The sequence below is a fragment of the Ranitomeya variabilis genome, chromosome 2, assembly GCF_051348905.1.
Source record: "Ranitomeya variabilis isolate aRanVar5 chromosome 2, aRanVar5.hap1, whole genome shotgun sequence".
NCBI classification, from domain to species: domain Eukaryota; kingdom Metazoa; phylum Chordata; class Amphibia; order Anura; family Dendrobatidae; genus Ranitomeya; species Ranitomeya variabilis.
In genome coordinates this window covers 441,344,256-441,371,590 of record NC_135233.1, presented here as the reverse complement: position 1 = coordinate 441,371,590, position 27,335 = coordinate 441,344,256, and the positions used below count along the sequence as shown (strand labels likewise).

Here is a 27,335-nt window from a genome sequence, read left to right as displayed (position 1 = left end):
TTTACATGTCAAAATCGCGGCGGTTCCGCGGTAAAAACCGCCGCGTGTGAACATGGCCTAAGAGTTCTGGCTACTATAGCCCAGTTAGATGCTCCTAATCAACTCGTTACCTGCATTAACCCCTTTCTGCCAGCTGACGGAATAGTACGTCAGCTGGCAGATCCCCTGCTTTGAGGTGGGCTCCGGCGGTGAGCCCACCTCAAAGCCGCGACATGTCAGCTGTTTTGTACAGCTGACATGTGCGCGCAATGAGCGCGAGCGGAATAGCGATCCGCCCGCGCCCGTTAACTGGTTAAATGCCGCTGTCAAACGCTGACAGCGGCATTTAACTAGCGCTCCCGGCGCGGCCGGAAGTGCTCGCACCGCTGACCCCCGTCACATGATCGGGGGTCATCGGTGCATTGCCATAACAACCAGAGGTCTCCTTGAGACCTCTATGGTTGTTGATGGCCGATTGCTTTGAGCGCCACCCTGTGGTCGGCGTTCAAAGCACACCTGCATTTCTGCTACATAGAGGTAATCTGTGCTTCACCTCTATGTAGCAGAGGCGATTGAGTTGTGCATGCTTCTAGCCTCCTATGGAGGCTATTGAAGCATGCCAAAATTAAAAAAAATATTTAAAAATGTTTTCGCCCCAATCAAAATAAAACAATAAAAATCAAACCTACACATTTGGTATCGCCGCGTTCAGAATCGCCCGATCTATCAATAAAAACAAAGGATTAACCTGATTGCTAAATGGCGTAGCGAGAAAAAAAATCAAAACGCCAAAATTACGTTTTTTTGGTTGCCACAAAATTGCATTAAAATGCAATAACGGGCGATGAAAAGAACGTATCTGCACCAAAATGGTATCATTAAAAATGTCAGCTCAGCATGCAAAAAATAAGCCCTCACACGACCCCAGATCACAAAAAATGGAGACCCTACCGTTATCGGAAAATTGCACAATTTTTTATTTAGCAAATTTTGGAATTCTTTTTTTCACCACTTAGATAAAAGAGAACCTACACATGTTTGGTGTCTATGAACTCGTAATGACCTGGAGAATCATAATGGCAGATCAGTTTTAGCATTTAGTGAACCTAGCAAAAAAGCCAAACAAAAAACAAGTGTGAGATTGCACTTTTTTGCAATTTCATCGCACTTGGAATTTTTTTCCCGTTTTCTGTTACATGACATGGTAAAACCAATGGTATCGTTCAGAAATAAAACTCGTCCTGCAAAAAGTAAGCCCTCACATGGCCATATTGATGGAAAAATAAAAAAGTTATGGCTCTGGAAATTAGGGAAGCAAAAAACGAAAACGAAAAAAACTCCGGGGGTGAAGGGGTTAAAGACAGTTGTCTTATATAGTCACCTTTATAAAATATATCAATTGGAGAATGGATGGAGCCATGTACCATACAATCCTGAGTGACAATCTCCTTCCCACCCCCAGGACCTTAAAAATGGGTCGTGGCTGGGTCTTCCAGCAAGACAATGACCTAAAACATACAGACAAGGCAACAAATGAGTGGCTAAAAAGAAGCACAGTAAGGTCATGGAGTGGCCTAGCCAGTCTCCAGACCATAATCCCATAGAAAACTTATGGAGAGAGTTGGAGCTCCGAGTTGCCAATCGACAGCCTCAAAACCTTAATGATTTAGAGCTGATCTGCAAAGAGGAGTGGAGCAAAATTCCTCCTGACATGTGAGCAAACCTCATCATCAACTACAAGAAACATCTGACTGCTGGGCTTCCCACCAAGTATTAAGTCTTGCTTACCAGAGGGATCAAATACTTATTTCTCACTGCAAAATGCAAATAAATTTATATAATTTATACAATGTGATTTTCTGGATTTTATTTTTTTATTTTCCATCTCTCATTGTTAAAATTAACCTACCCTTAAAATTATAGACTGTTTACAAAATCAGCAAGGGATCAAATACTTATTTCCCCCACTATATTGTGGGAAAGGTAAATGTATGTACACAGTGACTGCACCAGCAGAATAGTGAGTGCAGCTCTGGAGTATAATACAGGATGTAACTCAGGATCAATAATGTAATGTATGCACACAGTGACTGCACCAGCAGAATAGTGAGTGCAGCTCTGGAGTATAATACAGGATGTAACTCAGGATCCGTAATGTATGTACACAGTGATTGCACCAGCAGAATAGTGAGTGCAGCTCTGGAGTATAATACAGGATGTAACTCAGGATCAGTAATGTAATGTAATGTAATGTATGTACACAGTGACTCCACCAGCAGAATAGCGAGTGCAGCTATGGAGTATAATACAGGATGTAACTCAGGATCAATAATGTAATGTATGTACACAGTGACTGCACCAGCAGAATAGTGAGTGCAGCTCTGGAGTATAATACAGGATGTAACTCAGGATCAGTAATGTAAAGTATGTACACAGTGACTCCACCAGCAGAATAGCGAGTGCAGCTCTGGAGTATAATACAGGATGTAACTCAGGATCAGTAATGTAATGTATGTACACAGTGACTGCACCAGCAGAATAGTGAATGCAGCTCTGGAGTATAATACAGGATGCAACTCAAGATCAGTATATGTAATGTAGGTACACAGTGACTGCACCAGCAGAATAGTGAGTGCAGCTCTGGAGGATAATACAGGATGTAACTCAGGATCAGTAATGTAATGCAATGAATGTACACAGTGACTCCACCAGCAGAACAGTGAGTGCAGCTCTGGAGTATAATACAGGATGTAACTCAGTATCAGTATATGTAATGTAGGTACACAGTGACTGCACCAGCAGAATAGTGAGTGCAGCTCTGGAGTATAACACAGGATGTAACTCAGAATCAGTACAGGATCACTAATGTAATGTATGTACACAGTGACTGCACCAGCAGAATAGTGAGTGCAGCTCTGGGGTATAATACAGGATGTAACTCAGGATCAGTAATGTAATGTATGTACACTGTGACTGCACCAGCAGAATAGTGAGTGCAGCTCTGGGGTATAATACAGGATGTAACTCAGGATCAGTAATGTAATGTATGTACACTGTGACTGCACCAGCAGAATAGTGAGTGCAGCTCTGGGGTATAATACAGGATATAACTCAGGATCAGTAATGTAATGTATGTACACAGTGACTGCACCAGCAGAATAGTGAGTGCAGCTCTGGAGTATATAATACAGGAGGTAACTCAGGATCAGTAATGTAATGTATGTACACAGTGACTGCACCAGCAGAATAGTGAGTGCAGCTCTGGGGTATAATACAGGATATAACTCAGGATCAGTAATGTAATGTATGTACACAGTGACTGCACCAGCAGAATAGTGAGTGCAGCTCTGGAGTATAATACAGGATATAACTCAGGATCAGTAATATAATGTATGTACACAGTGACTGCACCAGCAGAATAATGAGTGCAGCTCCGGAGTATAAGGGCTTGTTCACACTTTGCAGATTTTGCTGCGGATTTTTCCGCAGCAGATTTGGAAAAACCGCAGTGCAAAAACCGCTGCGGTTTTCACTGCGGATTTTCCTGCGGTTTCTTCTGCGGATTCCTCTGCGGGTTTTCAACAGCACTTTCCTATTGGTGCATGTTGAAAACCGCTGCGGAATCCGCAGAAAGAAGTGACATGCTCCTTTTTTTCCCGCAGCAATTCCGCTCGTTTTTTTAAGGGAATTTCCGCAATGTGGGCACAGCGGTTTTTGTTTTCCATAGGGTAACATTGTACTGTACCCAGCATGGAAAACTGCTGCGGATCCGCAGCGTCAAATCCGCTGCGGATCCGCAGCAAAAACCGCAAAGTGTGAACATAGCCTAATACTCACTGCTTTATGCAGATTCATTCTATGTAACAAATATTGCAAAATCCAATAAAATGGCATCTATATTTGTGCTTTTTCACATTTTATGTATTTAAAAAAAGCAAACAAACAAAAACACCATGCACAAGCCTATGGATCCATGATGGCAGTCTTACCTTCCATAGTGCATCACTGAAGCAAAATCATATGGTAGATTCAGGTTGTCGGTATCAACCAAACCAAATTCACCCCAATCATCTGCAATTGCATAAGAGAGAAAAAACGCACTAATAAATATAATAGTTACTACTAGTCCAATGTTTGTACTATGGATTAGAAAGGATTCCTATCCAGTTCCATCACAACATTATAAGGAATACTCTGGTCAGGACTGAGTGATGCTCCCCGCTCATTTATGTGGGGCACTAGGTTCTGTCTGGGTCGTTCCTTGGATGCGTAGCTTCATCTCCCGAAAAGATGAAATAGACAATTGTTATGACCTGGTGGTTTAGGAGCAACATGGGACGTGCTCTGGAGGAGGTGGTACCTGTACTGACCGCAATTCCTGAGCTTAACACACACACTAGAAGTAGCCGTGGGATGTTCCTGTCACTCACTAGACACCTCGTCACAGCCGGAGGATTAACTACCCCTAAAGATAGAAACAGGAAAGCTATCTTGCCTCAGAGAAAATCCCCAAAGGTTAGAGAGCCCCCCACAAATATTGACTGTGAGTGGAGAGGGAAATGACATACGCAGAATGAAACCAGGATGTAGCAAAGGAAGCCAATCTCGCTAGATAGATAGAACAGGACAGAATACTGTGCGGTCAGTATTAAAAACTAGAAAAATCCACCACAGAGTTTACAAAAATCTCCACACCTGACTAAAGGTGTGGAGGGTAAATCTGCTTCCCAGAGCTTCCAGCTTAACTGAAATAATCCATACTGACAAGCTGGACTAGAAAAAACATAGAAAGTGCAGAACGATTAAGTCCACAAAAAGTGGACTGCAAATGAACAAGGCTAGGACTTATCTTTGCTGAACTGGTCAGAATATCAGGGAAATCCAAGCAGAGATGTGAATCCAACCAGGAACCATTGACAACTGGCACAGGCTGAAAGATAGAGCCAGGTTAAATAGCCGAGCCAGAAAGACAATCAGTGGAAGCAGCTGCTGACAGCTAATTCCAAGGAGCAGCAGTACCACTTAAAACCACCGGAGGGAGCCCAAGAGCAGAACTCACAAAAGTGCCACTTACAACCACCGGAGGGAGCCCAAGAGCGGAATTCACAACAGACAATAGCTTAGCTAACAATTACCTAACAGAGGTTTTTTATCAGGCAAAGTAATGAAAGGATCATAACACTCATACGACTGATGGCGTTCACAAGGGATCTTCGGGTTGTACCTCCATTGATGTATTGCCATATGACATCAACATGCTCATCGCGATCACCGCGGCTCTGCTCATGGTAAAAACCAAGTGCATGGTTGACCTCATGCTGTACCACTCCCCTCGCCATACAGCCACTGCTCATTAGGGATAAGGGCTGCGGCCCCCCAACCTTCCCGATGGAGGACCAGCACCTAAAGGCAAGAAATGTAACAAAGAGTCACAAACAATAAGGTAACGACTTGTATTATAGTAGTTATATTCTTGTACATAGGGGCAGTATTATAGTAGTTATATTCTTGTACATAGGGGCAGTATTATAGTAGTTATATTCTTGTACATACGGGCAGTATTATAGTAGTCCATGTGGACCCGTCGAAGCACATTTGGTGCGAAACGGCCGTCGTCCACACTCCCGCACCCTCTCGCTCACCTGCTGTCCCAATGGACGTTTGTTATTAACTTTTTCTTATCCAATAAAGAACACGCAAGCACAGCTACTACAGGGTGAGTGCCGCATTTTTCTTTCACTTCATATGAGTATTATAGTAGTTATATTCTTGTACATAGAGGGCAGTATTATAGTAGTTATATTCTTGTACATAGAGGGCAGTATTATAGTAGTTATATTCTTGTACATAGAGGGCAGTATTATAGTAGTTATATTCTTGTACATAGAGGGCAGTATTATAGTAGTTATATTCTTGTACATAGGAGCAGTATTATAGTAGTTATATTCATGTACATAGGAGCAGTATTATAGTAGTTATATTCTTGCACATAGGGGCAGTATTATAGTAGTTATATTCTTGTACATAGGAGCAGTATTATAGTAGTTATATGCAGCGCCCCAGAGGCCTGGTCGTTGCAGTACTGACGCTCCGCCGCTAAGGGGAGTGATGATACGTCGGATGGCACTTAAGGAGTTCACCTGACCAGGTATCACAGACACCAATACACTTCATAGTCTGGCCACCAGGGGGAGCAAAGGGTTCTATGTATTAGGCCACTCCTCACAATCTGGTAAAACTGGGGGCCGGACAGAAAGTTAGAGAGAAGCTGACTGGGTTGGATCCAGGCAACATCCTGTGGCAGAGGGTGTTGCAGGGGAAGATTCAGGGGGGTCCCTGTCAGGGGTGGGATCCTGAGAGGCCTAGCGAACAGGACAGAACGTTACAGAGCCACGCCTGCACTTTAATGCGGTGGCATCCTAAGAAAGGAAACGAAGCGAGGTTTATTGTGGAGAAGTGAGAAACGAGATCGCAGCAAAAAGGAGATAAACCAGTAGGAGTCGTGCCTTAAGATCGTGGCAACATCCTACGGAGGCCGGAACGCCGAGGAAGTATTGGGCTCCAAGCAGTACTTCAAACAGCGGCAGGGCAGTTGACTTTAGGTTGGATGTCTCACCTAAATCACCTAAGCAGACATAGGGGGCAATTGTGGGAGAGGGGCGACGCTAGGGTCCCGGAAGAACTCCAGGCCTACCCGTCATATGGGTGCGTCCTATCCATATCATCTGGGGGACGGAGAAAGAACATCAGAATAGATACAAGTTGTGAGAAAGAACATCAGAAACAGACACAACAGTTGTGAGGACTATCCCGTGGTGCTCAGCAGGGAGGTACTACAACACACAGGCGCTAGAAGGTAAGCACTGATTTCCACCTGCAAAGGGAACTCTGGATGTGCCTTCGGACCGGCCGGTCTCAGCCAGCCCTGTTAGGCTTCTTTCACACTTCAGTTTTTTGGCGTCAGTCACTTCCGACATAATGACGGATCGACGGATCCGTCACAATAGTTGAAAAAACGGATGTAACGGATCAGTTTTTTTGACGGATCCGTTACTCGGGGGTTGTATATACTTTTTGGAGCATGCGCAATTGAAAAAAAGGATTGGGGCGACGGATCCGCCGAAATAATGGTCGCGACGGATCCGTCGCCCATAGGTGGCCATTCTATGAAATGACGGACGCGACGGATCCGTCGTGATCCGCCATTTCAACGCAGACAAAAAACGTTGCAATGACCGTCAATGTCTAGATGACGTCCGCCAAATTTTGACGGATCCGTCGCATGACGGATGGAACGGACGACCATCCGTCACAATCCGTCGCTAATGCAAGTCTATGGGGAAAAAAACGGATCCGTCGAAAAAAAAAAACAGATCCGTTTTTTGAGGAAAATGGCGGATTTAGACTGACGCCAAACAACTGAAGTGTGAAAGAGGCCTTAGCAGTACTCTGGATTGCGGATCCTGAAGCCTTCAGTAAAGAGGTAAAGAGACTGCAACCCTGAGTCCTCGTTATTCATCGCGACTTGCACCACGCACCACCATCACACCTTTCATTGGACGCCCCTTAGCAGGGTCACGGACCGGGTCTAGCCACCGTGACAACCCCAGGACTGAGGCCCGGTAACGAGTACCCCGCGGCCCTGCGTCTGGGGGCGCTCCATATATTCTTGTACATAGGAGCAGTATGATCGTAGTTATATTCTTGTACATAGGAGCAGTGTGACCGTAGTTATATTCTTGTACATAGGAGAAGTATTATAGTAGTTATATTCTTGTACATAGGGGCAGTATTACAGTAGTTATATTCTTGTACATAGGGGCAGTATTATAGTAGTTATATTCTTGTACATAGGGGCAATTTTTATTATAAAACCAAACAAATACAATTGTAATAAAAACAAAAATCACCCAGTATTACAAAACACAAATCACTTAGGTTATATACACACACAAGTACTAAACAGTCAGATCATATTCATAAATAAATTAAAGTGTCCACACCTGGAGGGAGAAGAAAATTAAACAAAACAAAATATATATATATCATCATATTTCCTAACTGTAATTTATGTTCCTCCATAACTTATTGTTTCTCTGACTCCTTCCAACTTCTAGTGATTTTATCCACCGGAGTTCTGACATTACCTGACCAGCCGCAGCGGTGTGATCGAACAGCTCATTGTGCAGTGACACCCGGGTTCTCATGTGCCAATGATAATATTTGATAACACTTATCATAATGTACATCGTCTCTCTGTCGATGTTACTAACAGTGGAGGGGACACCATAGATTATGTCAGGATACTTTAGGGTCCGCAGTCTGGGGATTTTTAGATTAGCTGACACTTCCTCCCAGATCTTCCTCCCTCCCCAGCAATCACATATAAAGTGCTCCATAGTCTCCTCCTGCTGACAACCAAGGGGGCAATTCCGATCAGAGACACTCAGATGTTTCAGGTTCCCCCTGAAAAAGAGACGACTATGCAGTGAAAGCCAAGTGACATCAAACAGTTTAGGAGGAAGTCGTTTCCCGTTTAGGAACCTAAGGCTTTCCTGCAGGGTAGTGGTGACACAATCTCTCAGAGCCAGTGGAGAGTAGAAGAAAGTCCCACATACATGAGCATATATGTCTCTTCTCGTACTGCTCTCAATGTAAGACTTCTCCAGTGCCCACCTCCTAACACACTTCAGACCGTAATCCAGATACTGGGGGAGGTGATCACCTGTCCATCTCCTCCTCTTGAGACTGCCGCCTCGCACCCAAGATTCTGCAAAAGGCAATATCCAGTACCTGATACTATTTACCCACAGGGAGCTACTGTTTGAGTCCATGTTCCCAAAATTTACCTTTAGAAACAAGGAGTCAAAGAAAACCCTTGGATTCAACATATCCAGCCCACCCTCTCTCCGCCATAGGTACGTTATTCCCCTCTTTATTAGGTTCAACCTATTCTCCCACAAGAGCTGGAAGAACAGGCTGAAGAGCCTCGCTGAGAAAGATTCTGGCAAAGGGAAAATGACAAAGACATACAAGAAAACAGGGACCAGGTAAGTCGTCAACATTGCGACCCTTTCTCTGTAGGTCAGCCTCCAGTTCTTCCATCACTGAACCTCTGCATTTTCGGTTTCCAATTTCTCCTCCCAATTTAGGGTGGCATTATCATCCCTCCCAAATTTAACCCCTAGGATCTTAATATGGGCGGAGGCTTTGGCAAACTGCCGCAGATTAAAGCTGGGATCAGTATCTAATGTCCACAGAGCTTGACTCTTCTCAAGGTTGACCAGAGACCCAGAGGCCTCTGAGTAACTTCTGATAGATGCAGATAACATCTGCACCTCTCGAGGATTAGAGATCACCAACGTCACATCATCCGCATACGCAACAACATTCAGAGGCAGGCAATGGGGGACCAGCACCCCCTGAAAATCGCACTCCTGCAGTGACCTCAGAAGCGGGTCTAGGGCAAAAACATACAGGAGCGGACTCAGTGGGCAACCCTGTCTCACCCCTGCCCCAACTCCAAAAGTGTCACCCTGCCAACCATTAATCAGAGGAAAGCTCACCGCCTCTCTGTACAAAGTCTTCAGCCAATCCACAAATTGTCCAGGAATACCGTACTTTGACAAAGTGGCCCACAGATAGTCATGATCAACCCTGTCAAAGGCTTTAGCCTGGTCCAGACTAACAATATATTTCCCACACCGCAGAGCTTTACATCTCTCAAACATCTCCCGTATCGAGATGACTGCTCCAGAGATGTTCCGCCCTTTTACTGTGCCAAACTGAAAGCCTGCCAACAGTGCTGGGGACAAATAGACTAATCTAGAAAACAGGATCTTTGCTAGAATCTTCCTGTACACATTCAAGAGGGCAATCGGCCTCCAGTTCTTGATGTCGCTCGGCTCTTTACCTTTAGACAGCAGAATCAACAAGGACACTCTCATGGATGGAGGCATCAGGTGATTTTCTAGACAACTTTTATACACATCCACGAGGATTGGGGCCAGGAGGTCTCTGAATTTCCTATAAAATTCTGCTGTTATGCCATCTGGACCTGGTGCCTTCTTCAGATGTAATTTATCAATATCCTCCTTAACTTCCTCCACCGTTAACTCTGCTGTCAAAAGAGAAAAGTCCAGATCATTAGTATCAGGCGCAGGAGTTGCCTCCAAGAATTGAGCCATCTTATCTTTATCCAAAACTTTCCTCTGAAACAAGTCAGCATAGTAAGATCCCACCACCTCCAGGATACCCTCCCGTGAATCCTGCAATACACCCTGGAAGTCAGTGAGACCCGTGGCCATTTTTTTGACTACCCTCTCCCTGCAATTCTCAAAGGGATCAGGGTCCCCCCTAAGGACCCATAATCCTGTTCAAGAACCAAGGAGGTATACCTACTATACTGATACTGCCTTATCTCAGATTTCAGTCGGTCGATCTTCACTTTATCATCCCCGCCCGCCGAATATAGTGACTCCAATTCTTTACGCAGCTTTAGGTACTGGCTGTACTTATTCCTCCCTTTATTAACTGACAGTCTCTTTAAGAGGGATCTGATATCCTCCTTGACGTCCTCCCACCAGTCGGTCATGTTGTCATAGAAGTCAACCCTATCCAGGTGAAGCTGGATAAGGGAGTAGACACGACTCTGAACATAAGCATCATCCAGGAGACTGGAATTGAGCCTCCACAACCCTCTACCGATGTCCGGATGGTTAGAGGTCCCCAGACTGAAGCACAAGGCAAGGTGATCTGACTAAGGGACGACCTTCTCACTCAGGGTGCCGACAGCCTCAGTAGGGCTCACAAAAGCAAAATCTATCCTACTGCTCCTGTTGGAACATGAATATGTGAATTTTGGCTGTCGACCTCCCTGTGCGAAAACGTCAGTCAGTCCAGCCTGTATTATAATGCTATGTAGGACCTTACCGTCCCTGGTCACTGTCCTGCCCGAGGAACTGTCACCTGACTTCAGTATGGCATTAAAGTCCCCTGCCATCACCACTGGAAGAGAAGTGAAGAGGTAAGGCTTAACGTTATTAAACAGCTGAATCCTGTCAGTCACTGTCTGTGGCCCATAGATGTTAATAAGCCGGATTCGCCTCCCATGAATAGTGACCTCCAGGACCAAACATCTTCCCATGACCACCTCCGTCATCCTATGCACAGTCACATCATTGGTGTTAAACAGGACAGCGACTCCGGCGTAAGGCTCCACAGCCAGTGACCAGAAAGAAGGACCGCACCGCCATTCCCTCTCAGCCTCTCTCATAAGCCCCAGAGATGTCAGTCGTGTCTCCTGCAGGAAAATGACATCGGTGTCCAGATGTGTGAGATGTTCATACACCACATGTCTCGTCCTCCTTGCCTTAATACTATTGACATTACTTGATGTTAGTGTTAATGAGAACCCCGCCATCACAACACAATAGAGAAGGAGCAAAGTAACTGCCATCATGAGTCAGGGATGTTCTGCCCACCACCGGTGTCCATGTCAGACTCTACCTGAGGGTCTACTGATAAAGGCTTCCGCTTTGACGGAGGGTGGTCCTCTATGTCCCTGTCACACTCTGCATCAACTTTCCTCAACTCTGTCTCATAATCGTCATCATTAGACTCAGATAAAACTCCATACTTGTTGGACACAACCATCACTCCTGCAGAATTCTGAACCTTCCTAGTAGCACTCTGACCGGTGTCATATTCTGCCTCAGGTTTACGGGAGGACGTGCTCTTTTTCTTCCTTTTATGATGATTAACGCTCCAGTCATCAGAAACAGACAGTGATGCTGAAGGGGGGGGCTACCTGAGGCTGCTGGACCTCCATGTTCCCCTCTGCACCCTCTATACCCTGCTTCTGTGGCGTTACATGAATGGACTCCTGTTGGGCATCTGGGCTGGTCACCATCTCTCCGGACATTAAATCCTCCCTCTCATGCGCCCCTGCCACCACATCCTCCTGAGCCTCTGCCCCTGCCAGTACAGCCTCATCAGGGAAGACTCTGAGGATATTATGCCAGGCGCCTGGACAGTCCCTGTGAGGGTGGCCCATCTTACCGCAGAGGTTGCACCTAACATCCCGGCAATCCGCAGCGACATGGCCGATATCCCCACACAGGCTGCACTTCACCACAGTACAGGCGTTAGCCAGATGACCTTTCCCACCACATTTGAAGCATTTTGTTGGCTGCCCGGGGTAATAACATCTTCCCTTCTCCCTCCGAATGAAGGAGTTGGGTAAGTGGGCAGTAATGTTATTAAATTGCCGCAGTTTCACCACAGCTTTCCACCCCATTGTCCAGATACCATCCTCATCTCTGACCTTCGAGAGTCCAGAGGCGAGGTCACAGTGTCTCCGGAGCCACACCTCGATGTCCTGCGGGGGAACGGCCTCATTCCAGAAGGTGATATTTACCGTGACTGTGTCCGGCCTGGAGATAGGAACCAATATAAACTAATTCCAGCCTTCAGAGTCTCTGAACCTGGGGTAATTGGCCCAGAACCTGTCCAGGTCACACTGGAGCTTGAAACTGACCTCGTAGCCCTGCCTGTCCTGAAGGTTAGACACCGCCAGTATCTCGTTTGCCACAAACCCCATTTGGCCGCATAGCAGCTCTCTCACCACATACCTGCGCTGTGGCAGATCTTCCTTGGCACCTATGTATTTAAACCGCACCACATTAATACGCTTAAACGTCTGGCCAGTGTACCTGGCGCTGGAAGTAAAGGATGGGGCGCCGCGGCTCCAGGCATTCCTGGGGGGCACCTGCCGGGTCACACTGGGCTGACTGACAGGGAGAGGGCCTGCAGCAGGGGGGGCTGCCACACCTTGTGGACTAGATGGTAAAGGGGGATAGTCACACATATCATGCACATTATCATTAGCATCATTATCATCAGACAGTGCCACGTCCATGACAGAATGTGGAACCCCTCCAACCCCCGACCCCATGGGCACAACATCACCAGCCTCAGTCTGTGCCTCAGCCTCATCAGCACAAACAGTCTCACATATAATGTCCTGCTCCTGCATGGGGCATTCTGGGACTTGTGGTGCCTCTGCTGGAGTCTGAAGTGCATGCTCCTGTTCACACTCAGCTGCTTGCTGCGGCAGTTTTTTCCCTTCCTGGAAGCAGAAGCGGGCAGCCTGTAACACTGGCCGTGTCCGCTGCTCGGGGGTCCCAGTCTCTACAGCACAGTCCTGCTTATAGGAGGCGAACCGCTCGCGGTTCCTGTAGGTCTCCGCCAGGGGCCCCATGCCCTCCAGCACAGACTCAATGTCCTGCACAACACTTGCCAGCTGCACCCCCAGTGTGTTCAGTCTCAGGTCATAGGCATCATTACCGGCAGGATTAGTGACTTTTAGACTATAGATGAAGTCTACTTCCATTTGCAGCGCTTTTTTTGCTGCTGTAACTCACCCAGTTTCCTGACAAGTCCCGGTATCTCGTCCGCTAGCTGCAGCTCGGGTGCACGTGCCGGCTGCACATGTTTAGTCTTCACCACGGGTACAGGGGTATTGAACACTGTCTTGTGCGATTCCACCACAGATGGCTTTGTGGCTCCTCGGCTGGATGCAGGCTCCGCAGGTAGGTTTATCGCTGCCACCTGATTGTGACCAGGTGCGCCCTGACAGCGCCACACTGCCATGTTGCTGCAAGTTCTCCTGGATAGTCTGTCTTTCCAGAGACGTCCGTCTCTGCCTGGGAGCAGGAGAGGTGATTGGTACAGCTGCGGCTGATTTCACCTGTGCTCCAGGCAGGGGCTGCTTACTGACTGGGGAGTTACAGGACTTCATACTGTGCTGTGTAACATCACTCACCAACACTTTCACTTCTGGCTTCTTTGCTGGGCTTGGAGGAGATTTTCCTCCCAAAACTTTACTTGCAGGTTTTTCTTCCTTCACAGAACTGCTGCAGCTTTGGCTCGCTGCATTCACTGGTCTCACAGTGGCTTTGGGATTAGCATTCCCATTCAGAGAAGTCTGGGAGCCGTGTCCCAGTGTAGGCCGAGAAGCCAGGGCCTTGCCTGGGGAGCTTCCCCGCCCAGGGTGGCCCCTCCCTGGGCTTGCTCCAGACATCAGGAGAGCTACAAACACGCAACCTCACAGCTAGGAGGCAGTATTATAGTAGTTATATTCTACATAGGGGCAGTATTATAGTAGTTATATTCTTGTACATAGGAGCAGTATTATAGTAGTTATATTCTACATAGGGGCAGTAATATTATAGTAGTTATATTCTTGTACATAGGAGCAGTATTATAGTAGTTATATTCTTGTACATAGGGGGCAGTATTATAGTAGTTTCTTGTACATAGGAGCAGTATTATAGTAGTTATATTCTTGTACATGGGGCAGTATTATAGTAGTTATATTCTTGTACATAGGGGCAGTATTATAGTAGTTATATTCTTGTGCATAGGGGCAGTATTATAGTAGTTATATTCTTGTGCATAGGGGCAGTATTATAGTAGTTATATTCTTGTACATAGGGGCAGTATTATAGTAGTTATATTCTTGTACATAGGGGCAGTATTATAGTAGTTATATTCTTGTACATAGGGGCAGTATTATAGTAGTTATATTCTTGTACATAGGAGCAGTATTATAGTAGTTACTAGCTATTGAACCCGTTCTACGCCCGGGTGGCGAGCATTTATATTGGAATATGGTCTCCATCCTGGTATGTGCTGCTCCTATCCTGTCATATGCTGCTCCATCCTGCGCCCCCATCCTGTCATGTGCTGCTCCACCGTGTCATGTGCTGCTCCATCCTGCATCCCCATCCTGTCATGTGCTGCTCCACCGTGTCATGTGCTGCTCCATCCTGCGCCCCCATCCTGTCATGTGCTGCTCCACCGTGTCATGTGCTGCTCCATCCTCATCCCCATCCTGTCATGTGCTCCCATCCTGCGCCCCCATCCTATCACGTGCTGCTCCATCCTGCGCCCCCATCAGTGCGGGCGGCTGTGCTGAGTGCGGGCGGCTGTATGTGGCTGTGCTGAGTGCGGGCGGCTGTATGTGACGTGGCTGTGCTGGGTGCGGGCGGCTGTGCTGGGTGCGGCAGCTGTGGACGGCTGTGCTGGGTGCGGTGGCTGTGCTGGGTGCAGCGGCTGTGCTGGGTGCAGCGGCTGTGCGTGGCTGTAGGCGGCTGTGCGTGGCTGTGGGAGGCTGTGCTGGGTGCGGCGGCTGTGCGTGGCTGTGGGCGGCTGTGCTGGGTGCGGCGGCTGTGCTGGGTGCGGTGGCTGTGCTGGGTGCGGCGGCTGTCCGTGGCTGTAGGCGGCTGTGCGTGGCTGTGCTGGGTGCGGAAGCTGTGCATGGCTGTGGCGGCTGTGCGTGGCTGTGCTGGGTGCGGCGGCTGTGCTGGGTGCGGCGGATGTGCTGGGTGCGGCGGATGTGCTGGGTGCGGCGGATGTGCTGGGTGCGGCGGATGTGCTGGGTGCGGCGGATGTGCTGGGTGCGGCGGATGTGGGTGGCTGTGCTGGGTGCAGCGGTTGTGCGTGGCTGTGGGCGGCTGTGCTGGGTGCGGCGGCTGTGCGTGGCTGTGCTGGGTGCGGCGGCTGTGCGTGGCTGTGGGCGGCTGTGCTGGGTGCGGCGGCTGTCCGTGGCTGTGGGCGGCTGTGGGAGGCTGTGCGTGGCTGTAGGCGGCTGTGCGTGGCTGTGCATGGCTGTGCTGGGTGCGGCGGCTGTGCTGGGTGCGGCGGCTGTGGGTGGCTGTGCTGGGTGCGGCGGCTGTGCGTGGCTGTGGGCTGTGCTGGGTGCGGCGGCTGTGGTCGGCTGTGCTGGGTGCGGCGGCTGTGCGTGGCTATGGGTGGCTGTACGTGGCTGTGGGCGGCTGTGCTGGGTGCGGCGGCTGTGCGTGGCTGTGGTCGGCTGTGCTGGGTGCGGCTGTGCGTGGCTGTGGGCGGCTGTGCGTGGCTGTGCATGGCTGTGCTGGGTGCGGCGGCTGTGCTGGGTGCGGCGGCTGTGGGTGGCTGTGCTGGGTGCGGCGGCTGTGCGTGGCTGTGGGCTGTGCTGGGTGCGGCGGCTGTGGTCGGCTGTGCTGGGTGCGGCGGCTGTGCGTGGCTATGGGTGGCTGTACGTGGCTGTGGGCGGCTGTGCTGGGTGCGGCGGCTGTGCGTGGCTGTGGTCGGCTGTGCTGGGTGCGGCTGTGCGTGGCTGTGCGTGGCTGTGGGCGGCTGTGCGTGGCTGTGGGCGGCTGTGCTGGGTGCGGCGGCTGTGCGTGGCTGTGGGCGGCTGTGCTGGGTGCGGCGGCTGTGCTGGGTGCGGTGGCTGTGCTGGGTGCGGCGGCTGTCCGTGGCTGTAGGCGGCTGTGCGTGGCTGTGCTGGGTGCGGAAGCTGTGCATGGCTGTGGCGGCTGTGCGTGGCTGTGCTGGGTGCGGCGGCTGTGCTGGGTGCGGCGGATGTGCTGGGTGCGGCGGATGTGCTGGGTGCGGCGGATGTGCTGGGTGCGGCGGATGTGGGTGGCTGTGCTGGGTGCAGCGGTTGTGCGTGGCTGTGGGCGGCTGTGCTGGGTGCGGCGGCTGTGCGTGGCTGTGCTGGGTGCGGCGGCTGTGCGTGGCTGTGGGCGGCTGTGCTGGGTGCGGCGGCTGTCCGTGGCTGTGGGCGGCTGTGGGAGGCTGTGCGTGGCTGTAGGCGGCTGTGCGTGGCTGTGCATGGCTGTGCTGGGTGCGGCGGCTGTGCTGGGTGCGGCGGCTGTGGGTGGCTGTGCTGGGTGCGGCGGCTGTGCGTGGCTGTGGGCTGTGCTGGGTGCGGCGGCTGTGGTCGGCTGTGCTGGGTGCGGCGGCTGTGCGTGGCTATGGGTGGCTGTACGTGGCTGTGGGCGGCTGTGCTGGGTGCGGCGGCTGTGCGTGGCTGTGGTCGGCTGTGCTGGGTGCGGCTGTGCGTGGCTGTGGGCGGCTGTGCGTGGCTGTGCATGGCTGTGCTGGGTGCGGCGGCTGTGCTGGGTGCGGCGGCTGTGGGTGGCTGTGCTGGGTGCGGCGGCTGTGCGTGGCTGTGGGCTGTGCTGGGTGCGGCGGCTGTGGTCGGCTGTGCTGGGTGCGGCGGCTGTGCGTGGCTATGGGTGGCTGTACGTGGCTGTGGGCGGCTGTGCTGGGTGCGGCGGCTGTGCGTGGCTGTGGTCGGCTGTGCTGGGTGCGGCTGTGCGTGGCTGTGGGCGGCTGTGCGTGGCTGTGGGCGGCTGTGCTGGGTGCGGCGGCTGTGGTCGGCTGTGCTGGGTGCGGCGGCTGTGCGTGGCTGTGGTCGGCTGTGCTGGGTGCGGCGGCTGTGCGTGGCTATGGGTGGCTGTGCGTGGCTGTGGGCAGCTGTGCTGGGTGCGGCGGCTGTGGGCGCCTGTGCGTGGCTGTGGGCGGCTATGGTCGGCTGTGCTGGGTGCGGCGGCTGTGGGTGGCTGTGCTGGGTGCGGCGGCTGTGCGTGGCTGTGGGCTGTGCTGGGTGCGGCGGCTGTGGTCGGCTGTGCTGGGTGCGGCGGCTGTGCGTGGCTATGGGTGGCTGTACGTGGCTGTGGGCGGCTGTGCTGGGTGCGGCGGCTGTGCGTGGCTGTGGTCGGCTGTGCTGGGTGCGGCTGTGCGTGGCTGTGGGCGGCTGTGCGTGGCTGTGCATGGCTGTGCTGGGTGCGGCGGCTGTGCTGGGTGCGGCGGCTGTGGGTGGCTGTGCTGGGTGCGGCGGCTGTGCGTGGCTGTGGGCTGTGCTGGGTGCGGCGGCTGTGGTCGGCTGTGCTGGGTGCGGCGGCTGTGCGTGGCTATGGGTGGCTGTACGTGGCTGTGGGCGGCTGTGCTCGGTGCGGCGGCTGTGCGTGGCTATGGGTGGCTGTACGTGGCTGTGGGCGGCTGTGCTGGGTGCGGCGGCTGTGCGTGGCTGTGGTCGGCTGTGCTGGGTGCGGCTGTGCGTGGCTGTGGGCGGCTGTGCGTGGCTGTGGGCGGCTGTGCTGGGTGCGGCGGCTGTGGTCGGCTGTGCTGGGTGCGGCGGCTGTGCGTGGCTGTGGTCGGCTGTGCTGGGTGCGGCGGCTGTGCGTGGCTATGGGTGGCTGTGCGTCGCTGTGGGCAGCTGTGCTGGGTGCGGCGGCTGTGGTCGGCTGTGCTGGGTGTGGCGGCTGTGCGTGGCTGTACGTGGCTGTGGGCGGCTGTGCTGGGTGCGGCGGCTGTGCGTGGCTATGGGTGGCTGTACGTGGCTGTGGGCGGCTGTGCTGGGTGCGGCGGCTGTGCGTGGCTGTGGTCGGCTGTGCTGGGTGCGGCTGTGCGTGGCTGTGGGCGGCTGTGCGTGGCTGTGGGCGGCTGTGCTGGGTGCGGCGGCTGTGGTCGGCTGTGCTGGGTGCGGCGGCTGTGCGTGGCTGTGGTCGGCTGTGCTGGGTGCGGCGGCTGTGCGTGGCTATGGGTGGCTGTGCGTCGCTGTGGGCAGCTGTGCTGGGTGCGGCGGCTGTGGGCGCCTGTGCGTGGCTGTGGGCGGCTATGGTCGGCTGTGCTGGGTGCGGCGGCTGTGCGTTGCTGTGGGCGGCTGTGCGTGGCTGTGCTGGGCGCGGCGGCTGTGCTGGGTGCGGCCATTTTCTTGGTCCTGCTCCCGGAGTCGGCGCCTGCGCAGTCCGCGCTTTCCGGCGCCATTTTCTTGAAGACACTGCAATGTGTCTTCAAGAAAATGGCGCCGGAAAGCGCGGACTGCGCAGGCGCCGATTCCGGGAGCAGGGGGACAGTCACGGACCGGAAGCGCGTCGGTGGAACGGGTCAGGTAAGTATACTCACCCTCCGCCTCCTGGCTCGTCCCTGCTTGTCCGGTGGAGATCGCGGTGTGCGTTCAGCGCTTACGCATACCGCGATCTCCTGGGAGCGTCGCTCTGTGCGGTCCAGACTGCGCCGGCGCTTGCGCTTGCGCAGTCTATAGAGGCTTCGGACAGAGTGACGCTCCCAGCGTTATATTATAGATATTCTTGTACATAGGGGCAGTATTATAGTAGTTATATTCTTGTACATAGGGGCAGTATTATAATAGTTATACTCTTGTACAGGGGCAGTATTATAGTAGTTATATTCTTGTACATAGGGGGCAGTATTATAGTAGTTACCATATTTTCTTGTACATAGATGGTGGAATTATAGTAGATACCAACCCAAATTACAGTTCACCCATTAAACTTGGAACGCCCTAAAACTTGAACTCGCCCTGGAACTTTAAAGGGAACCTGTCACCCCCAAAATCGCTGGTGAGGTAAGCTCACCGGCATCAGGGGCTTATCTACAGCATTCTGTAATGCTGTAGATAAGCCCCCGATGTTACCTGAAAGAGGAGAAAAAGACGTTAGATTATACTCACCCAGGGGCGGTCCCTCTGCGGTCCGGTCGGATGGGTGTCTCCGGTCCGCTCCGGCGCCTCCCATCTTCGTTCCATGACGTCCTCTTCGGGTCTTTACGCCGCGGCTCCGGCGCAGGCGTACTTTGTCTGCCCTTTTGAGGGCAGAGCAAAGTACTGCAGTGCGCAGGCGCCGGGCCTCTCCGACCTTTCCGGCGGCTGCGCACTGCCCGCAGCCGCGGCGTAAAGACCCGAAGAGGACGTCATGGAATGAAGATGGGAGGTGCCGGAGCGGACCGGAGACACTTATCCGACCGGACCGCAGCGGGACCGCCCCTGGGTGAGTATAATCTAACGTCTTTTTCTCCTCTTTTAGGTAACATCGGCGGCTTATCTACAGCATTACAGAATGCTGTAGATAAGCCCCTGATGCCGGTGAGCTTACCTCACCAGCCATTTTGGGGGTGACAGGTTCCCTTTAATCATAGACAATCTGTTAGCATTGCTCATTTACATTCATGAGCCAATTGCAGGTACCACCCAGCCTCCATTAACCTTTGAATAGACAAATGCACAATGAAAGTACAACTAACAAAACGTAATTAACAAAAAAAAGAAAACCAATTAAATATAGTCACAGCTGTATAGAACAGACTATAATAAAGGGCTAATGCAAAACAAAGTGAGTTTTCTTATGAAGATCAAAAAGGAACACAAGTATTCTGGGAAAATCCAATAAGTTTCCATGTTGAGGGTGGTCTCCACCTCTGTAAGGGTGAGTTTCCACGGTAAGTAAACGCTGCGTGTTTGACGCTGCAGCGTCAAACACGCAGCGTCCAGATGTTCCAGCATAGTGGAGGGGATTTTTTGAAATCCCGTGTCCACTATGCGTGGAAACCCGCACGCGGCGGGCCTGCGACTCCGGACATGCTGCGCGTCTTTTCAGATCGCAGCATGTCCGTGCTACCTGCGGCGACGCTGCGTCGCCGCAGGTAATATCACAGGGCCCTATGGCGTGGGGTGCGATGATCCCGGATGTGTACAGTACACATCCGGCATCATCGCGTCCCAGAAAGGGGGCGGGGCTTAGCGCCGAGCGGCTTCGCCGCTCCGGCGATACCGCCGGCCATCCTGATCGTGGACACGCAGCCTTAGGGTATGTTTCCACGGTAAGTAAACGCTGCTTGTTTGATGCTGCAGCGTCAAACAAGCAGCGTCCAGATGTTCCAGCATAGTGGAGGGGATTTTATGAAATCCCGTCTCCACTATGCGTGGAAACCCGCACGCGGCGGCCCTGCGACTCCGGACATGCTGCGCGTCTTTTCAGATCGCAGCATGTCCGTACACCTTGCGGGGACGCAGCGTCCCCGCAAGGCATATCACAGGGCCCTATGGTGAGGGGTGCGATGATCCCGGATGTGTACTGTACACATCCGGCACCATCGCGTCCCAGAAAGGGGGCGGGGCTTCGCCGCTGCGGCGATACCGCCGCCCCTCCGGACCGTGGAGCCATACCCTGAGGGTATGTGTCCACGTTCAGGATTGCATCAGGATTTGGTCAGGATTTTCCATCACTATTTGTAAGCCAAAACCAGGAGTGGGTGATAAATGCAGAAGTGGAGCATATGTTTCTATTATACTTTTCCTCTAATTGTTCCACTCCTGGTTTTGGCTTACAAATACTGATGGAAAATCCTGACCAAATCCTGATGCAATCCTGAACGTGGACACATACCCTTACATAGCAGAAAAAACTCAAGGACAACGCAGGTGACCTGCCAGTGACCTCAGGTGCAGATTTGGTCAGGATTTTACCTGCATAAAATCCTGACCAAATCCTGAAGCAATCCTGAACGTGGACACATACCTTGAGGGTATGTGTCCACTTTCAGGATTGCTTCAGGATTTGGTCAGGATTTTACCTGCACAAATCTGCACCTGAGGTCACAGGCAGGTCACCTGCGTTTTTTCTGCAATGTAAGGACATGCTGCGTTCTTAAAAGACGCGCCGCAGGTGAGTTTTCTCGGGTGTGCCGCATGCGTCTTTTACTGCATAGTGGAGACGGGATTTCATGAAATCCCCTCCACTATGCTGTAACATCTGGAAGCTGCGTTTTTTATGCTGCGGCTCAACGCTGCGTCAAAAACGCAGCGTTTCCTGAACGTAGAAAACATACCCTTAGGCTTGATTACTCTTTGTATTCCTTGCATCCTTAAATAAGAGGTGTTTACTGTATGTTGATGAAATGTACTTACACTTCTGAGATGTTTCTTTTAATTGAGGAGGAGGCATCACAGAAATGTCTATAAAGTTGTGCTTTTTAAGTTATCAGAAATGCATCCAAGATATTGAAATTATAAAGGATGTGCCAATGATCAGATTCACCATGAAAACAGTATTACAATTGATATATTGTTTTAATTAAAACGTTTTGTTATCAGAAGCAGAGGCAACCGCATGTTCACATCAGGCTATTTTACTACATAAATGTTGTGGACGATCACTTTTGCAGTTCCCCTTTGTTTGTAGGAAAGTAGCTGTATTCTATGGAGCAGCCAATAAAAGGAACATTGGAAGCACTTGGCTTACATTTTTTTAAACTCGACCAACTATATAATATGGGAATGCATCTTTTACTGATTTTTGAAATCGCATTAAATTCAACCGAAAATTGTGCAGAAAAAACTAATGCAAATATAATAATGATATTTCGTGTCATTTTTTAATCATCAACATAGGAGCAGTATTATAGTAGTTATATTCTTGTACATAGGTGCAGTATTATAGTAGTTATATTCTTGTGTATAGGAGCAGTATTATAGTAGTTATATTCTTGTACATAAGGGCAGTATTATAGTAGTTATATTCTTGTATATAGGAGCAGTAATATAATAGTTATATTCTTGTACTTAGGGGGCAGTATTATAGTAGTTATATTCTTGTACATTAGAGCAGTATTATAGCAGTTATATTCTTGTACATAGGAGTAGTATTATAGTAGTTATATTCTTGTACATAGGGGCAGTATTATAGTAGTTATAGTCTTGTACATAGGAGCAGAATTATAGTAGTTATATTCTTGTACTTAGGAGGCAGTATTATGGTAGTTATATTCTTGTACACAGGGGTCAGTATTATAGTAGTTATATTCTTGTACATAGGGGTCAGTATTATAGTAGTTATATTCTTGTACATAGGGGCAGTATTATAGTAGTTATATTCTTGTACATAGGGGCAGTGTTATAGTAGTTATATTCTTGTACATAGGGGGCAGTATTATAGTAGTTATATTCTTGTACATAGGAGCAGTAATATAATAGTTATATTCTTGTACATAAGGGCAGTATTATAGTACTTATATTCTTGTACATAGGAGCAGTATTATAGTAGTTATATTCTTGTACATAGGGGCAGTATTATAGTAGTTATATTCTTGTACTTAGGAGGCAGTATTATGGTAGTTATATTCTTGTACATAGGGGTCAGTATTATAGTAGTTATATTCTTGTACATAGGGGTCAGTATTATAGTAGTTATATTCTTGTACATAGGGGCAGTATTATAGTAGTTATATTCTTGTACATAGGGGCAGTGTTATAGTAGTTATATTCTTGCACATAGGGGGCAGTATTATAGTAGTTATATTCTTGGACATAGGAGCAGTAATATAATAGTTATATTCTTGTACATAAGGGCAGTATTATAGTACTTATATTCTTGTACATAGGAGCAGTATTATAGTAGTTATATTCTTGTACATAGGGGCAGTATTATAGTAGTTATATTCTTGTACATAGGGGCAGTATTATAGTACTTATATTCTTGTATATAGGGGCAGTATTATAGCAGTTATATTCTTGCACATAGGGAGCAGTATTAAAGTAGTTATATTCATGTACATAGGCACAGTATTATAGTAGTTATATTCTTGTACATAGGGGCAGTATTATAGTAGTTATATTCTTGTACATAGGAGCAGTGTTATAGTAGTTATATTCTTGTACATAGGGGCAGTATTATAGTAGTTATATTCTTGCACATAGGAGCAGTATTATAGTAGTTATATTCTTGTACATAAGGGCTGTATTATAGTAGTTATATTCATGTACATATGCGCATTATTATAGTAGTTATATTCTTGTAAATAGGGGCAGTATTATAGTAGTTATATTCTTGTACATAGGGGGCAGTATTATAGTAGTTATATTCCTGTACATAGAGGCAGTATTGTATTAGCCATGTTCTTGTAGATAGAAGTAGTATTATAGTAATTATGTTTTATAATAGTGATGGTAGAGTTTGGTAAATATATACAGTTTACTGAATACATAAGTTGTTAGAAGAATTGTCACAGGGAAAAGAAAAGAAATAATCACCTGACCTGTATTTTTTGGCAGGACAACCCCAAAATATGATCCCAAATCAAATAATGGATGAGATACAAAATTATAGGTACCATCTGTTCAACTCTCAGGACTGTGGTTATACTAAGGCAGCTTTTATGATCAGCAGGTTCTGTCCTTGCTGTTTGCATTATAGGTTAATTATTCTAATATAACTTTTTTACTGCTATTTATAACGTTCCTGTCTTATGTGATGTAGGGGATTTGTATGCGTTGCTCCGGCACGTACAGTATTTGTATGGGATGACACTAGCATGGATTTTATTGGCACCTCAGACAGTATAAAGTTTATATGAGCTTTTATAAACTTTCCTCTTGCATTAAACTCCTACCCGCTTCCAGAGTGGATATCCAGATAGTCCTTCTCTGTGGTCCTTTCCATAAATCGGATACAAGTTAGGGTTGTGAAGGTCTCGAGGGCGGCAGTAATCAGTTCTTTATTTTCATCACCTGGAAGCACAAGGTGACAGCAACAAATCTACAATCTGCCTGATTTTCTGCATTGGTCACCTACATCTGAATCATAAGCAGGGTTTTCTTTGACTCAAGAGACTAGATTCCATTTTGCTGTCACGCCATCCACACTTACTATAATCAGAGGCCAGCCTGTAGGGCACCGTTACCACGCCATCCGTAGATTTTTCCCACAGACAATAGGGGCACTTTATGGCATTGTAGCTCGTGTCCATCACAATATCACCATGATACAACTTAACTGTAGAGTCTAAATGACAGAACAGAGCATGTGCGTAATGAAGACACAGTTCTTTCTTTATGTTCTGGAGAGAAAGGACGATAGTTACCTTTGTTGGACCTTAGTATTTGTGAGAAAACATCTTCTATCTCCTCAGCCTCTGTGTTGGTTAATATTGGAGCTGATGGATGAAAATCAATTACATTTTATGCAAAATGCATTTATATGCAACATTACGGCCTGTAGTGTACCCCCATTGCGGTGCCTTTTCATTAAAACAATTAAAACAGTAACTATTTAATGTGTGACAGTATATAGGACATGACACTGTAGGTTAGGACATCTCACAGAAGAACTTTTAAAGCACATACACTATATTGACAAAAGTAAGGGGACACGTACAGATGACACCTATAGGAGCTTTTCACCTGTAGTTCATGGTCATTGATGAAATGTCATGAACAGACTTGTTACACCGGTGGCTCCTATTATAGGATGACGCTGGTATCAGTGAGCTCTGCACCACCAGTCGTTCTGTCACGTTAGTAAAGGCAGATGGGATGGTGAGAAGCTAGTTGTTATACACCAGAGGTGAGGGGTTGGGTGTTATACACCAGTGGCGAAGGAACAGATGTTATACACAGGGGGCAAGGGACTGTATGCTATACATCGGGGGCAAGAGGCTGAATGTATATACTGGGGACAACAAGGCAGGATGTTATACACCAGGGACAATTGTGCTGAATGTTTTAAACCAGGGACAATGGTCCAGATGTTATACACTGGGGGCAATGGGGCATGATGTTATACACCAGGGGCGAAGGGCCATATGTTATACACCGGGGGAAAGGAACTGAATGTATACGTCGGGGGCCAACAAGGCTGGATGATATATCCCAGGGGCGAAAGGCCACATATTATATACAGGTGGTGAGGAGCCAGATGTTATACACCGGGAGCAACAGGGCCAGATGTTATACATTGAGGGCAATGGGGCCAGATGTTATACACTGGGGAGTAATTGTATTGGATTTTTACACTAGTGGTGAGCGGACGGTTGTTATACACCAGGGGCGATGGTTCATGATGTTATACACCAGTGGCAAGGGCCTGGATGTAATACTCTGGGAATAACAGGGCCAGATGTTGTACATCGGGGAGAGGGGCTGAATGTTATACCCTGGTAGCAATGGGGCCGGATATTATAGACCAGGGGCAACGGGGCCAGATGTTATACACTGGGGGCAATGGGCCAGATATTACACATAGAGGGAAATGTGGCTTGCCACATAGGTTTCTCTTCCAGGAAAATAAAATGGGTCCTAGTCTATGCCGGCATTTAGCTAATGTGGAATATGAATGCCAATAACTCACCATCTGTTGGCAGTCTGTTTTTTAGCTGAAAACAAATAAAAGGTTATTAGAATAATTCTAGCACCAACATTAATCTGCTCCATGTCTCTTATAAGTAATATACTTTATGTTCTTTATCATTTTATGAATTCTGCTTGGTTTCAATGATTGGAAGCCTTGGAAAGTTAGAAACCTATCTAAACATATAACAAGTCCTAAAGTCTGGGCTCAGACGATCGGATGAAAAATGACTTTCCAGATGACTTTTTTTTCATCCGCCCGTTGTTACACTTGTCATCCATGTGTCCGTTTTTTGCATCTGTCTGACTTCAGTTTTATACATCCACAATATAAAAAAATAAAAGGATACCATACAAACAATGGGCAATAATGGATCAGAGTAGTGAATAAAGCAGCTTTTTTTTTTTTATACATGGACCATGGTGAACCCATTTGCACTTGTCAGTGAGCTTAGACTCGTCTGAACAAGCCCTACATCAGTTGGAGATGATGAGGATAAGTTTTCAACTTGTTAATGTATAAAAAGAATCTTTTTGCAAACTTAAAGCAAGCCATGGCGACATCGGCCGGAGTTCTAGAACAAATTATCAGCTGCACTGGCAGAGCTTTTACTCCTGCTGGATCCACTTATATGTTTCCTGAGACCTCACCAGTGTTGAACGCCGACCCTGCGACTGCCGAGGAGAAGCCAAATGATGGCGACAATGTGGTCAGCTCTTATTAACATCTGTCAGCAGCACCACCTGCTTGTTGATGGTTTCCATTCAGAAACTTTTTTTTAAAACAAAGACAAAACTTAAATAAAACATTGAGCTTATTCTATATATTTTTCAACAACTTTATAAGAGGGGCAACATTTGTAGCATGTCCGCAATGCCAAGAATAGGTGTTGACCCCACTTTTTCAATTGCTCTTCCCATAGAAGTGAATGAAGAGATCCACTAGATGGTCACAGAAAAAAAGTCCTAAAGTTGAAGCAGCACCTATCAGACTGAATTATCCCTTTACGTTCTCACATTGCTGAATGGCTTCTGTACTCACGGGAAGGGCATCGGAAAATGGTAGAAGTACAAGGTAGAAGAGGACAGGACTGCGCATTGTTCTGTTTCTGTGTAGCAGCTGCATCTGTCTCCTGGTATATGTACCAGCCTTACCGACCAGCTGCCAAGGTTCCTCATTGATAAGGATGATGGGAGTCATTACTTGTGAACAATTCTGGAAGACCTTGATATGAATAAATATCCCGTCATCCAGGTGTTTCCATTATTAGAGCCATTGGCAATGTTACCTGCAGTGGCATAGGGAAGGCTTGGGGCTCAGAATCCCATAATTAATATATGCAGGATCATTAGATTTGCATATTTGTGCCGCTGACCCCCCCTCCCCACACACACACACACACACTGCCGCCATCGTGGCACCCTGCAAATATCTGCTCACAAGAGTCAGGGGCTGTCCACTACTGATGCAAGTATTTAGGACTGAAATCCGGTTTCACAAATTGGTTTTGTTAAAAATGCATACCTCCCAAATTTTGAAGAATATAAAGAGAGACAGATCTTGTGTAGAGCGTCCTGGCAAATTCTGGCCACGCCCCTGGAC

The 27,335-nt window shown here is 48.7% G+C and overlaps 1 protein-coding gene across 3 annotated transcripts in view; it reads right to left on the bottom strand.

Annotated features, from left to right (window-relative positions):
- LOC143806502 (embryonic protein UVS.2-like) overlaps positions 1-27,335 on the bottom strand; it is a 207,906-nt gene that overhangs the window by 33,792 nt on the left and 146,779 nt on the right. For all 3 annotated transcript variants that reach the window (XM_077287107.1, XM_077287109.1, XM_077287108.1), the window contains 6 exons: positions 25,734-25,758; positions 24,469-24,540; positions 24,255-24,389; positions 23,998-24,115; positions 5,204-5,382; positions 3,969-4,050 (listed from right to left, as the gene is read on the bottom strand). In XM_077287107.1, coding sequence (XP_077143222.1) covers positions 3,969-4,050; positions 5,204-5,382; positions 23,998-24,115; positions 24,255-24,354 — 479 coding nt within the window. In that variant the 5' untranslated portion in view covers positions 24,355-24,389; positions 24,469-24,540; positions 25,734-25,758. The remainder of the gene's footprint in view (positions 1-3,968; positions 4,051-5,203; positions 5,383-23,997; positions 24,116-24,254; positions 24,390-24,468; positions 24,541-25,733; positions 25,759-27,335) is intronic.